Source organism: Xyrauchen texanus, chromosome 16, assembly GCF_025860055.1.
Source record: "Xyrauchen texanus isolate HMW12.3.18 chromosome 16, RBS_HiC_50CHRs, whole genome shotgun sequence".
Classification (NCBI taxonomy): Eukaryota; Metazoa; Chordata; class Actinopteri; order Cypriniformes; family Catostomidae; genus Xyrauchen; species Xyrauchen texanus.
Window position 1 is genome coordinate 31,064,738 of NC_068291.1, and position 16,134 is coordinate 31,080,871.

At 35.8% G+C, this 16,134-nt stretch overlaps 1 protein-coding gene and 1 pseudogene across 1 annotated transcript in view; both read left to right on the plus strand.

The window, feature by feature from the left end:
• LOC127656647 (tau-tubulin kinase 1-like) overlaps positions 1–2,710 on the plus strand; it is a 42,943-nt gene extending 40,233 nt beyond the window's left edge. The window contains exon 15 of the mRNA XM_052145059.1: positions 234–2,710. Coding sequence (XP_052001019.1) covers positions 234–657 — 424 coding nt within the window. The 3' untranslated portion in view covers positions 658–2,710. The remainder of the gene's footprint in view (positions 1–233) is intronic.
• Positions 2,711–4,550: 1,840 nt separating this feature from the next.
• Positions 4,551–13,863, plus strand: LOC127657218 (solute carrier family 22 member 7-like; annotated as a pseudogene).
• The last annotated feature ends 2,271 nt before the right edge of the window (positions 13,864–16,134 follow it).

Below are 16,134 nucleotides of genomic sequence, written 5' to 3' on the forward strand. Positions count from 1 at the left end.
AAAATCAAGCATAACCAGTTCAGACAGGTCATGTTATTCATTCTTGGAATCAGCTGACCCTCAGCTGATCATGAAGTCTTCCAATACAATTCAGACATATATCAGAGTGGTTCTTTTTAAGTCTTTACCTACATTCACTCAGCTGGCTTTCTGTTGCATGGTTTCATTTGCATTGATTTGCATTGATTCGCTGCTCTTCCCTAATACGACTCATTATTTTCTCTCTCCAACAGAACTAACAGTTCTGTCAAAACCAGGATACAAAAATCTGCAAGTTTGCACACAAATATCCATCAGCAACCACCCAAACCTCAGCTCCGCCCCTCTAAAAAACTTCCACACCACCCTCATTCCTTAGGTCCCTCCCACTCACAAGGAAGTTGGACAGCCACACCTACCGTATCTCGTACCTCAGCTTCTACTGCCCCTCGGAGTTACACCACCTCTCGCACTGATAGCCCCTCCCCCCAGCGCATCCGCCGACAATATGCAGCCAGTGAATTGCAACGACAACCACAGCAGCCAAGACCTCCTGGCCAATCACAGTCCAAATCCAAACCTCAGGACCCCATCCCCAAAAGGAAAAAGCTCCACTCAGCAACTGCACCCCAAAAAGGGAAGAAAGATCCACTTGAATCAAAGACTAAAATAAGATAATTACAGTCTGTGGAACAAGGACATAATTCCTCCAAATGATTGTTCCATCGTTCCTCTAGACCTACCATTATCATAGGCATCATCATTTGTGACCTGCCAGGTCATAAAAATTACTCTTAACATCATCAGTGTTGAACTGAGAACTCTGGTGAACCACAAAAAACTCAACCAAACAATGTTGGTGGAAATGTTCTGTTTTCAGCCAAGTGACTGCAGCAGCTTCTTCAATACCTCTGATGAGGAGAACCTCTGACATTTACACACATATGTGCACAGTGAGTGTAGAAAATTGTGTGTGTGGGGAAGTTTTCATTAATGAAGTGTGTTGGACTGATAAACACACCTCATATGCCTTAAACCTGCAAAGGAAACAATTGCTGCTGTCACAAAAAAGCTTCCACAGGCTATACCCTCCTCTACACAGTGCAAAATCTACTGTCATGTCAAATATATAACTACCAATAACATCACATATGTTAAACTTCCGGTTCTATTGCAGCTTAAAAGCACTTTCCGTTCATGTTCAGATCTGGTTTAAGTAAATGACTGCAGATAATAGATAATAGATACTATTAATTTAATTTAAAATAATTTCCAAAAATGTTTTGACATATATCACAATGTCATAATCTGGAAAAATGTAGCTTTACGGACACTTTCAGAAATGTAAGACAATTTAAAGTCCCATATGTACTTGTTATTCAACTAGTCATTGTTTGGGACTGCCTTTTATATAAGCTTCTGCATTCAATTACTGTGTCCTCAAGTTTTTATTTATCTAAAAAAAGAATAATAATAGTCAAATGCACCTATAACGTGGTGTTTCTGTGCAGAATATACAGTCAAAATGTGATGTTAACACAAGACTGAAATAGGCCTAAATACATTTAACCTCTGCACAGAACAAAGATGACTACCTCTGCTGCTACAATTTGATGTCAATCATTTAATCATATTGGCCCCTCCCACTGTCTATGATTCTTCTCTCTGATTGGGTCAATACATTTCTGACGCTTGCAAATTGTATTTGTTAACAAATCCTGGACCAGCACTGCTCAAATGGCATGTGTTTGGATTGGTTGTCTATTTCTGTTGGTCTTTTGCAGAACTGTAGATAATATAAGCAGTGCTTTTGAAAACAAATTCATGTTTTTGTTTGAAAACCACAAAGGTTACAAAAAAGATTAAAGGACGAAAATAGGACTACTTAATTGCATTTTCTCAGTCTAAGATGAAAATGCACCGTTCGGATCTGTATGCAACTTTTACAGTTCAAAGAACGCTTGTGATAACTGAATGAAGGTCAAAGAGAACATTAAAGCTTCTCAGAAATGAGACATTTTGCACAGACACCCAAAGGAGCAGCAACAATTTGAAAATAATTCAGCAGGAATCAATAACGTGTGTGAAGGCAGCATGTCTGGGATTTGCAGTGTTCAGCAATGCTCTATAGGATGTTGTTTCTAGAAAGTACTGCTACTCCTATTAAAATAAGTGTCCAAAGCATGTATTCAAAGGGATGTAGGCCAGCCATCTGATGTGACGTTTAAATGACTACGGTGCTATCACAGACTCTTTCGACATGCCTGCTCTAGTCATTGGTGTGTTTTTTTCGTTCTGTGCTTGGATTAGAACCTGAACATCCCTGAAGATTGTCAAAAATGTAGGACGTTTCATAGACACATGCTGATAAACTATTTAATTTGTGCACACTAGCCAGTGTTATTTGTGAGTTCTACATACTTGTGTGCACATTAACTAAACGGGAGTGCTTTGTTTTGGACCATTCCTACTACGGAAACATTGCATGCTGTTGTTTGGATAAAAATAACAGGAAAAAAGGCTATTTCTGCTCTTAATAACAACAATATAAGGTAAAGACTGAGACAGCTTTTTGGTCATATCTTTTCAGTGCATTTCTTTGGGCCCATTGAGACAGAGAGAATTTGCATGAATGTGTTTCATGATCATAATTGACTAATAAAGAGCAACCTTTCCGAGTTATACAATAAAAAGTTATTACAAATATGAATGATACCGTTCAATAAACAGAAGATCCATCACAGTTTTGATTGTTTTTTGTCTTTCTTTCTCAGTCTGGATATTATCAGAGGCTACCAGACAAAACTGATACCAACAATGGACATTGTAAAGGAATATTCCGGGTTCATAACATATTAAGCTCTGCGTTTGTGGCATAATGAAGATTATCATGACAAATAAATTTGACTATTGTTCGACTCAATCAAGATTACAGTGAGGCACTTATAATTGAATTGAATGGGATAATTTTTGGAGGGTTTGAAGACAAGTGTAAATCTTATAATTTTTTAAAAGCCCTTACATTCATTCTTCTTTTAAAATGAATGTATTATTTGAATAAAGATGTTTAAATAGTCATTTTTACAGTCGTTTTAGGGTTTGTTGACATTACATCATCATGGCAATGAAGTTGGAAAATTGATTTAAATTTTAAGCAGAAATGTACGTGATCCATGATCACACTAAAATCATGTTAACACACATTGTTTATTTCTTGTTGCTTTACTTTTGAAATAGTATTTTAATGTTACGGATTTGTCCCATTTACGTCCAAGTTCCTCTCTGGAACCTGTATTTTTGCTTCTTTTTTTTTTTAAGAAAACAATGGGCAAGTCAAAACATATTATAAATATTATGCAACAGATGCTGTTGATTGAGTTTATTTTGCACTGAACCTGGAATATTCCTTAAAGGCATGCTGAAACTTTTTCATGGAAAATGTATATTAAAGTTAATATAATTTATACATTTATTAAAATGTATACAACATGTAATCACTATTATTTAACCTCAATTATTTTGATGCTGATCCTTTGATAGTTTTCCAGTTCTTAATGTATCATCTGATTTTGGAACAATCACAGAAAAAGTAGAACACTGTGTGATCACAACAGCTTAGATTTTAGAGTCCTTTAGAATGGTTCAGTATTTTTAGCATTATTCCCCTTATACTAAAGTCCATTAATACTAAAGTTCATTAATAAAGAACACCAGCAGGTCATGAAAGTTCTGTGGGATGATACTTTTAAATATTATAATGTATGGCAGATCAATTTATAATTCACTGAAACCAGCTAGAAATGTATCAACTGATTTTGGGCCAACTGGCAATATTACAAAAACTAGAACACTTCGTTATCACAATATTCTGATCGTACTGTCCCTTGAACTGGTTCAAGGATTAAGGGCAAAAATAATTTGTACTTATTTGTTACCATTTATCTAATTCCAATAAGTTAAACTGTTAGAACACTCCTCCACTAAAAAGGTCATTTTAAAGTTGAAACTCTGGATAGAACATTTTGTTCTAGCACTGCCATCTGTCAAAATGAGATTGGTACTTAAATTATTTGTATGTTTTTTTATTCTTGACAGGTTTGGTTCTTTTTACATGATTTGGACCCATTGAGAATTCTGTGTGTGTGTCATTGAGCCTGTGAGCGTTGCAGTGATGCTAAAAATTAACTGCTCGTCAACATACTCCCATCTGATTGGTTTGATTGGAATTTAAATTCTAGAGTGAAACCCCGTCGTGAAATGTTCCTCTCCATTTGCTCTGGAAATTGTGGGAAGAAAGGATTCCAAACTCTGATTTTAGTTGATGTTTTTAAAAATGGCCTGACAGTATAACAGCTAGAAAGACATTATATGTTTTAGAGACAGAAGAGGAGAAATGCTTTGACTTAAGAAAAGTAACTCAACAGCCAAAACAGCATCTATTTCTGTGACTGAAAAAGAAAGAGAAGAGGAAGGATTTTTGACCCTTCTCAACTCTATTTATTATTGAGGAGGGGCTTAATTTAGCCTTAATTTGTGAAGTGCTGTTGATTCATATCCTCCAACCCTCTGACTTTTAGGCTCTGTGCTTAACAAAGCTCTCCACCATCACAGCACTCAACAAAAAACATCTGCACACTGGAATCTTCAAACTAATGTGAGTGTCTTTTTCTGGTCTCTTTTCATTCTTGGAAATTTTAAACTGTATAACAGTGCTTTTGATGAGCAACTACAAGAAGACAATCACAGATCAAAAAGCTCTCTATTTTTATTATTGTGATTGCAAAAGCTGATCATTCACAATTAAAACTTAAATCAATGATATCATTTAAAAAAAAGTTGTTCAATAGAACAGAAAAGTAACAAAATGTATATATTTGTTTTATTTTTTTCAGAATTTACTGAATTAATGTTTGGACTGTGGTGTTATGTTGAATTCTATTGCTCTATTCTAAAACCTTTAAATTAACAAAACACATAAAATTAACAGAACAGACTGGTGAAAACTTAAAGGTGCACTCAGTATCTTTTATCTTTGTGTCGTCTTGGACTTACAGTACACTGCACCTATCGGGTTGGATGCAGCACCATTTAAAATCAATAGTTTTCAGTTTGGTGTAAAAATTTTGTATTCAGTCGTGATTGCTTTCATCAATCAGTGAAAGTGTCAAATAACAGGACAGTTACTGAGATTAAGAGAGTAGTATTTGGCTGGTCATGTGATTCTAACATGTACAATAAAAAGGCTTTTGTAAGGTCACTGATATGACTTCATTTTAATGTGAGTGGTCATGATTTCCTACATGTATTGCAAAATTACAATTCATGTCTTTAGGAGTTAAAATTTTTTAACAAAGGTCCATAGGCATGGAAGGTCTATTAACATAGAACACACAACACACAATGGCGATGACACTCAACAATCACGTATTTATGGAAAGAGATGCATAACTCAAAGGGACAACAAAAACACTACCAGTGCAAATACTGCAAAGAAAGACAAATATTAAGACATTAATTCACAGTTTTTACTCAGGTCGTGGTGCATGCAGGGAACCAGACCATGATTAAATACAATGAAATTAAGTTGTGCCAAAAATGTTTAAGAATTGTGCTACATTAGCTAATTTTCAATAACTAAACTTGACAAGGACCACTTTTATTTTATTTTTTTACTTTTGGTTCACATGATCTCAGCCATTTATTAATTCATTCATATTGGAACATCTCATTAAAGACAGTAAATAATTTTAAGAGAACTTCAAAGGTAAATTCTGAAAGTTATTCTTGATTTGGGTCTACATTTCACACCAAGGACATTAAAAAGTACATAAATCATACAACAAGGGGATGTATCAATAAGGAAAAATAAATAACAATTTATCCAAAATCTATTTAATAGTCAACTCAATAATATGGGGTTCCTTTTCAGGTGAGTCACTTTGATGCTGCGTCAGTAGCTGATGCTATGGGAAACTCTTTCCATGAGTGACAATCTCTGAAGCCATTTTAAATCACCCGAATCTATTGGCAGATGGCGAGTAACACTCCTGCCCTGATGTGCACATCATTGCGAGCATATAAACTGGAGCACAGCGACATTTCATCTGAATTTTTCTCTTCAGGGTCGTGATTTCATCTATCTCTTTCTTGATGGCCGAATCTTTGCTTCAAATTTTAAACTGCACACCATAACATCTAGTGGATTATTTCTACCTTCTTACGTGTGCTCCGATGAACAGCGTATTCTTTAAAAACTTCTGTGTTTGATATTGTGCATTGCAAAGTATTGTGTAGTGTTGGGTAAGCTACTCAAAAAATGTAGCCAGGTTTCTGAAGCAACCAACTGACCCAGTTGCTAGGGTCTTACGGGTTCCCCGTTCAAACTAAATGCAGGAAGCTGCGTGTACTCTCTCTGAAGAACAGTGTAAATTTTTATGTTTTAGTCATAGTTTTAGTCTTTTGATGAAAATGCCATTTAAAATGAGTCAATATATCATCATCTCACATTCATTAGTTTTAGTCAGTTTTAATGTTACGAAAATGTCATATAATTTTAGTCAATGAAAATAAAATATTTTAGATGACGACGATGTGCAAAATTGTTAAAGTGTCAAACTGTAACAGACCAAACTTTTATAAAATATTCAAATATTTAGGGAAAAAATGTATTAACATTAACAAAATGTAACAAACAACTATACATAGCCTACGGTCCTTGTTGTGAAAAACAATTAGCTCCTAAAATAATAATGAATAGACTGAAGTATTAGTTGCATTTTAGAAGTTAGCCTGCTCTACTCTGAATTCTTTATGCTTTAGAAACATATTAATTTTCTGTGAAAGGATATTACATTGTATGTAGCATGTTTCTTATGGAAACAGTGTATTCACAACTCAAGTTACGCAATGCAAATCATGAATATTCTGACTAGCGTGTCATTTAGTTAAAGTTCACATATCATCATCTTCAACATTAAAACCACCTGCCTAATATTGTATACTGTATGTCCCCCTCATGACACCAAAACAGTGCCAACCCGCCTCTCAGAATAGCATTCTGAGATGCTGTTCTTCTCAACATAATTGTACAGAGTGGTTATCTGAATTACCATAGACTTTGTCAGTTCGAACCAGTCTGGCTATTCTCTGTTGACCTCTCTCATCAACAAGGCATTTCCGTCCACAGAACAACCGTTCACTGGAAGTTTTTGTTTTTGGCACCATACTGTACAATACTCAAACCAGTCCGTCTGGCATCAACAATCATCCATGCAATCAGCCAATCATGTGGCAGCAGTGCAGTGACTAAAATCATGCAGATACAGGTCAGGAGCTTCAGTTAATGTTCACATCAACCATCAAAAAGGGGAAAAAAGTAATCTCAGGGATTTCGCTGGTGCCAGACGGGCTGCTTTGAGAATTTCTATAACTGCTGATTTCTTGGGATTTTCACACACATAACAGTCTCTAGAATTTACTCTGAATGGTGCCAAAAACAAAAACATCCTTTTAGTGGCAGTTTGATGAGAGAGGTCGACAGAGAATGGCCAGACTGGTTCGAACTGACAAAGATAACCACTCCGTACAATTGTAGTGAGCAGAATAGCTTCTCCGAATGCTATTCTGAGATGCAGGTTGATGCTCTTTTGGCGGCACAAGGGGGATGCTGTGGCTGATGTTGTGGATATAGGCTACTATAGTGATTAAAATAATGTATTAATAGGATGCATTTGAACAAGGTATTTACCCCATTTTGAAGCGGTTCATTTTGCCTTTGTTCAACTCAAGCAGCTCAAGCAGAGAAATCCCCAATTATTAATGGTTTAGATGAATCTATGTCTAATATCTTCTTCTATATACAGATTATATAGATGTTTTCCCCTTTTCATATCTTGCACTGTTAACACCTAGCAGAATCATTTTCATCTTTTCATATTTTTGTCAATACTATGCTTTTATAAAATCGTTTAATTATCGTCATGATGCCCCTTTTTCGTCTCATCTTCATCATTGATGACGAAATCAAAAAACACTTTTCGTCAGTGATTTAGTTGACGATATTAACACTGCTGAAGACCATGCTTTTACTCGCTGTGCATGATTCCTGCTTAGATTTCGGACCAGATATTCACCATATACTATTCCAAACAATAAGCAATATTCCAAATGAGACTTGCCCTGTGAAGATCAGCTGTTTTATGTCTCCACAGCTGTGTACAGGGTACAAAGAGAGTTCTGTACACCCTGTGGTCTAATGCCTGCTATGAGGCTAATGTAGGGTGAAGGAATGGACTTGAAAAGAGTTCATGCTGGTACACAATGTTTTCAGAGTTCACTGAGGTAGAGTCCAACAGCACAATAACTGGATTTTAATTCAAGGCCCTTTTTTTTTATGAAAACTGTCAATGGCGTTTTATACATGGCCTTTTATTTAGATTAGATTAATATGTATATTTTGATGATGTTTATATAATATGAAAGTTCCAAGTCAATGTTAATTCAACTTAATAATAATTGAATGAAGTTTTAGTTCTTTTTATTAGTCCTTGATCCAAATTATTTAGTAAAATCAAAAGTTTATTATTTAACTTCAATTCCCAGTAGATTTTAGATAGTGTTGGTCAAATAGGTTATGTTTGTGTTTATTTTAGTATTAGGAAATTTAACTGAACAGTCAAATCTGTCCTTTTATATCTATCTCATCTCACTGGATTGGTGTTCACTTGAAACTGCATTCTTTGGAAAGTGAAGACTTAAGGTAAAAGAAAACTGAATTTTCAGCTGAAAACGTATTAGTGTGGATGAGGTCTAAGTGATGTCAAATGTATAGCTGTATGTGAGGCACATATTGTAGGTAGGCACAGAGAAACTTTTGATTGATTGATTGATTGATTGATTGATTGATTGATTGATTGATTGATTGATTGATTGATTGATTGATTTTCCAGGTCAGGATGAACTTTGAGAGTATTCTGGCAGAGATAGATGGGTTTGGGCCATATCAGATTACACTGGTCATGCTGTTGGTAATACCTCGCATTACTATCCCATGTCACTTCCTGTTAAACAACTTTATCGCTGCCATTCCATCTCACCACTGCGACATCAGCCATGTGGAAGCGAAAGGATTTTTGGAAATCTGAGTAGGGAACAAAGACTGACTGTCAGTATTCCAGCACAGGAAGACAGGACTCCTTCTTCTTGTCACATGTTCTCCCATCCTCAGTTCCACCTGCTGTCAAATTTCTCCAACTCTCCAGATGTTGTTGTAGTCCAGTGCCAGAATGGATGGGTGTATGACAACAGCACATTTATCAGCACTCTGGCCACAGAGGTAAAGTCTCATGACTGCCAATGCCACCTATAGTTCCTTCATATCTCGCTTACCACTCACAGTTTTTCTCTCTGTCAGTTTGATTTAGTTTGTGAGAAAAGGGCACTGGCCAAAGCATCCGCCACCATATTTTTTGTGGGTGTCATGGCTGGATCAGTGTTCTTCGGATTGCTCTGTGACAAGTAAGACAGACAACAATCACCTCTTTTAAGAAAACTTAAAAGAAAAGTTCTTCCAAAAAACTGTCATTATTTACTCACCTTCATTTCAGACTCTTATGTTTTTTAATTTTAAAGTTGCACTATGTAATTTTGTGCTCTCTAGCGACATCTGTGGTTGTAACTTGAAACTGTAAGAAATTTGCAGAAAAATACATTATGTCAGTGTTTTTTTTTTAACAAACTCATAGGCTACAGTTTTTCTGCCAACAGAACAACACAAACTCACAAATCTTTAGTGAACTTCAGTGATTTATGGTTAATCAAGAGGAACTAGAGCTATACCTCTGAGACTTTGTGCAAGTTATCTCTGTCCTCTGGACCATAATGCTCAAGTGTAATTCTGCTGTAGGCTCCTCCCACCATGCTTTCTTTCAGTAGAGCATTCCAAGTGGATGGAGCAAAGTTTTTTTTTTTCATCAAAACACTGCTATCCCAATCTGCAGGGAATCAGCAGATAGTATGTTACGTTTATTGCTAAGATAATGGTTAAGTTGACAGTTCACAGTTACAGTCATGGTCAGTAACTATCGCTGAGGCCAATGTCTAGTCCGCTTTCATATTAGAATTCAGCAATGGAGTGTCACTTTCCATTTACTATACATGCAATACTGTTTTCGTTTTGGCCTTAATGACGTTGATGTACAATTTTCTAAAATCTGAATGCGATCACAGGCTGGATCCGAGATTACCAGTAAATAAAGACTTACATTTCAGTCTGTTTTTCAGGCAAAGCATATGCATACAGGGAAATATGGATTACTTTTATGGTGTTTTTGTATTTTTTGATGCATGAACAGTGTTGGGTGTAATCGGCTTACAGAGTAATCGAATTACTCTTTAATCGAAAAAGTAGTATAATGCATTACAATTTTAATTCTCGTAATCAAATTACAGTTACTAACTTTAAATCAAGTTAATAACATTTAAGTTCATAATATGGGTTACACATTTCTAAAGTAATATTATTTATGTAAAATATATTTAAAACATACGCTGATCAGCCACAGCATTAAAACAACCTGCCTAATATTGTGTTGGACCCTACTGTGTCTCTGTGGCAGCTGAAGAGACGACAAAACAAATTCAAAACTATGTCTATATTTGAAAATTGTTTTGGAAAGTAACTTTCCAAAACAAAATAAATAAAGTATTGTGCAAAGTAATGTAATTACAATTTTAGGAAAGTAATTAGTAACTCATAATGGATTTCTATTTTTGATTTACTTACAAAACACTGTGCATAATAGACATAGTCACTATAGACTGTTGCTGTATGGAAAGATACCACATGACACATGTAACAACATAAGGATGGTTAAATAATGGCATATTGTTTTTAATTTTGGGGTAAGCTATTCCTTTAAGCCTTTCAGACTAAGCAGTGTAATATATTAGTAGCCTACTACAAAGAGAGTGAAATTTATTATAAATAATTTCTGTATCAGTATGAATATATCATGTACATTGGATGTAATATAAATGCACTAAAGGAGTGTTTAGCTGTGTGTTGTTTTTTTAAGGTATGGCCGAAGAACCATGCTGCTGGTGTCCTATGTCTCATCCATAGTATTCAGTGTGGCCAGTGCCTTCTCCAGTACCTTCATTATGTTTGGTGCCTTCCGGTTCCTAACCGGATTTGCACTGACGGGTATTAGTAACATATCAATTGTGCTCAGTAAGTTCCCTCCTCTAAAATGTAGCTGTTTTTATCCATCTTTTCCCTCTCTTTTGCTCTACACTTCATCTCACCTCAACTCCACACAGAAGCTAAGCGAACTGTCATTTTCATGGCCTTTACCTCCATAAAAGGAACACATTATGCTCACTTTTTTCACACTTTTCTAGTTTAGAAGAAAAGAACAAATGCTGTATTCCTTTGTCAGTGTTTGACGTTTTTTTTTTTTTCATTTAAGATTATGATGTTGATTAAAGCACATATTTATTCTGCAGGTATTGAGTGGGTGGACACTAAACACCGCACATTTATTGGGGTGTTTGGCAGTATTTCCTGGGCTGTAGGCAACATGATGCTGGCAGGCTTTGCCTATCTAGTCACGGATTGGAGGATGCTTATAATTACAGTCACTTCTCCTCTTCTTCTTGCTGCTGCCACCTGGTGGTAAGCGAATAACATGCATGTTTTTACAAAGAACTTTGCGAGTCTGAAACCCCTGATGACTTTCAGTGAGAGCCTGTTTGGGAGGTCATGTTTTCTCTCAGCTGGAAAGATCTAAGTCTTCTTTTTTTCTCTACTGTCCTCTCTCACACACAACAATAATAAATACATATTCAAACAACTAAAACTCTTGTGTATTGCTTTCCAGCATGAGCGCAGAAAATGTCCTTTGTCCTAAATATCCTTCCTCTCACAGTCTCTAAGAAATTATATGCTTTTTTTTAAGTAATAAATAAATCAAGTTGATTTACCCTTATTCTGTTTTGATGTGTTTTGCTAATGTTATTCATAAAATCAGTTTCCAATAATCAATTTCATGGGTTAATTATTGACTGATGTGCTGAATGTACTGTGTGGCAAGAATGATTGGTCGATATTTTTGTAGGTGGATCCCTGAATCAGCACGGTGGCTCATAGCTAACGGAAAACCTGACATGGCATATAAGTATTTGCAAAAATGTGCTACCTTTAATGAGAGACAACACTTCTCATCCAGAGTCAAGTCAGAGGTATGCTTGTTCCTGCCTGTCATCTGCCTGGGGGGTTATCATTTAAATATTTACGTATACCTTAATGTTCAACCTTTGGTAAAAAAAAAACATATTATTTCTGTCTTTGTCTCAGAGTCTATCCACTATAGTGTCTGTGGATAATCAGGGTCACAGTTACACCTACTTAGACCTATTCAAAACCCCTCATCTCAGGAGACTTGCACTCTTCACAGGCATAGTGTGGTATGTTTGTCTAAGGAACGTTATTTTGTAATTCTGTAAAGTCCTTCTAATCAGTGAGTATAAAAGAAAAAAGAAACACATTGTAAAGAGTGGAGAATTTTTCCTTAAAAGCATGACGTCATTAATTTGAGCCCATATTCTTCCTCCCCTCATTCAGGTATGGAGTTGCATCTACATACTATGGCATCAGCTTAAACATCACTGGCTTTGGACTTGATCTTTATCTGACACACTTCATTTATGCATCCATAGAGGTGCCTGCAAAAATTCTCACCTACTTCTGTCTCAACAAGGTTGGTCGTAGACTCTGTCAAACAGGGACACTGGTACTCACAGGATTCTGCATACTCATCAACATCATCACACCTACAGGTTTTCTATCCCCTTCTAAATAAAGTAGGCATTTAGTCTCAAAAGCACAGTTGTTTCCATGTTTTGTGACTGACATAGTTTGTCCCTGTCATCCATGTAACATTAACTGACTCAATAATTATATGAATTATGTTTTCCTATGGGATTATTGACCTGCCTAAAACATGAATTGAATTGATAGTGAATAGTGTAGTAGTTGGCTATTCCAAACATAGTCACTGACCTAAGAGATGGTGGGACAGTACATACCTTAATGTAATCTGTGATCATTTCCTCTCCCATATGATTCTCTGATCTATGGTATTTTGTGTCAATGTGTCTGTGAATTTAGAATACTGGACGTTCCGAACTGTAATCGCAGTATTGGGTAAAGGGCTTTCAGAGGCTTCATTTACAACCATTTTCCTATACACCACAGAGCTCTATCCTACGGTATTGAGGTTAGTTCCTACCTTAATAAATAACACCATTAGACCACTTTTCAAATCATTTTAGGTTTTGAAAATGCCTCCTATTTTCTCCTTCATGGCTACAGGCAGAATGGGCTTGGATACACCAATTTCATGGCTCGACTGGGAGCATCTATTGCTCCCCTTATCATGCTTTTAGAAGACGTTTGGACACTACTCCCAGAGGTGGTCTTCTGTGCATTTGCCATCTCCTCTGGTCTCATTGCTTGGCTTCTCCCTGAAACCAACAACATAAGATTGCCAGAAACCATCGAAGATATTGAAGAGATGAGGTATTAGAAAAATTGGCAGAAAATTATTTTTATTTTAAATATGATCTTCCAGTGTCATTGTGTATATTTCATTATTTATCCTTTACAGAAAGGGATCTGTCTATAGCACAATAGAGGATCACAGCGCAGTCCCTCAAAAGAAGCCTATCACTGCAGACCCAACTCAATGAGACAAACACACACACACACATCACTTTAGTAAGCTGTCATAGTCACAAGAGACAAGTTGTACTTGAAAACAAATATTGCCTTATGTAAATAAACAATAAACTCTTGGGTTTTGAGTATCTCTTTTCCAAGACACAGCATCATGGACAGCACCCAATCACACTAGTATTAGTACCTCTGCACAGTATGACAGCATCATAGACAGCTCCGCATTCACCTGGCTGTGATCTCTGTTAGTTGATTTCACACATACAGCCTTTTCCAGAAAATTACCTGCAATTTTCAGTTTATAGGTCATGTGTGAGCATGCCTCTTTAGAAAATACTGGTCAATTTTGCACAAGCTATTTCTCTGAATGAATAGTTGTAACATTACCTGAAAAGTTCAGTTTTTATGCTATGTTTGATGTGAATCATAAGATTAACAGGTTCAGCATGTACTAGGTCAGGATGTGCTGATGTAAGATGGAGAGGATTCAATAACTCAGGTGACAAAACAATTTCATCAAATTGGACATTTGGTAAACTTATTCCATTAAGTCAGGAGGAAATAAATGAAAGACAGAAAAAAAAGCAATGCAGCACAGGGTGCCAAACATTTACATTAACTTGAAAAAAAAAAAAAACTGTTTTAAACCGTTAAGTGAATGGACTCAGAAATGTTTTTAATTGGTCATCTAGTACTTACACAGACACCCAGGAGTGTGGATATTGCATCATTCAAACACAATAGTTTTCAGTTACAGATGCCATTTTAGCCATTTAGTATTCACAGTCAGCCATGATTATTTTAATCAGTGAGTAAAAGTTTCAAATAACAGGACGGTTACTGAGATTAAGAGTAGTATTTGGCTGGTCATGTGATTCTAACATGGCAGCCTCCATGTGTGGACCATCTCCATGTAGAATTAAACAGCTTTTATAAGGATACTGATATTGACTGGGTTCTTCATTTTAATGTGAGTGGTCTTGATTTTAGGTGTTTCAGCCATAAACTGAAATAACATATTTAAATTGATATTTCAAATAGCATGTTAACACTAAAAGCTGAAAGACATGTTTCAGCTATACAATGAAATTATATGTTAAGAATAACTAACATGTCTTTACTGCAATTACTGTGCCTTGCCAACAAATACATTTCAGGGCCTGAATTCACGAACAAATCTTAAGGCTAAACATAGCACCTAACGCGGAAATTTAGGTGCAAATATTAAAAATTAGGGGCGTGTCACTTCTTATTTTAGGACTCGTAAAATTTTCATCTAAGAGTAATTCAGGAAGCATTTTAAAGCTAAAAATAGCTCCTAAACCAGTGTTTCCAAACCTTTTTTCTGCCACGGCACACTTTTTACAACTAGAACATTCTACGGCACACCACTATCCCACATAGACTAACCATCGTCAACATTTTTCCTTTTCAAGAACTTCACAGAAGTCCATGTTTTCTGTCTGTCTTAGTAGTGTGTTTACTTGTAATGTCTGAAATTCGTCTATGTAAAAAAACTAAAAAACAAGTCACATATGCTAAATCAAATTTGCTTCTTTTCTAATTTGTAGATTTGTTCTTGCAATGCCACAACAAATAACAGGGATAAAAATTCATGAGGGGCAAAAAAGGTAAGAAAATCACTGGTCCATGAAATTTTTTCAGGGGATATTATTTTTAAAGAATAAGCTAAAAGCACCGATTCCAGCTATTTTAGTGATTCAGGTTTATTCAAGTTTACAACTGTGCAGCATTAGCAGCAAAATAAAGAGTATTTTGGTGAGGCTTGCTTCTGTTTCAAAAATGTGTTAAATTTGATAAATAATTCTGGAAATGTCACTAGGTGGTGACATATGAGTAAGTCAGTGAATCATTTTGAGTCGTTCATGACCGAAATCGACCAAGAGATTTTATAGTGTTATGCATTGAAAAAACAAAGCAGATCTATTGTCTTCGTTCAGTCCGAGCAAATATATTACGTGCCGGCGCGTCTTGCTGGATATTTTCGTCATTACAGTGGAAACAACTTCAAATACGCCATCATTTTGGGGCATACAGATAAGTGTAAAACATCATTAAAGATTATAAAGGGTCTACCTTTATTTGTGTACACTCACAATAACAACAAAACCTTGTGCTTTTGTAAAATAAAGAAAATAATAAGGGTGAGCTTTAAGCAGTCTCTGTGTTCGCGAGCATATTTTTGAAACATGCCACAAAAATGAACTGATACTCCGCAAATACTTATCACACAAACATGAAGCATATGTCTAAAGAAAGCTTAAGATTTCTACTTTTAAATAAAACAATTTAAATTTAAAACAAATATTCTCCTGTAATGTAATCTGTATGAAACAAAGCAATGTACATTTTTACAGGCTCAGCTCATTATAGGTAATGTGATCACACCCACGAGTAGG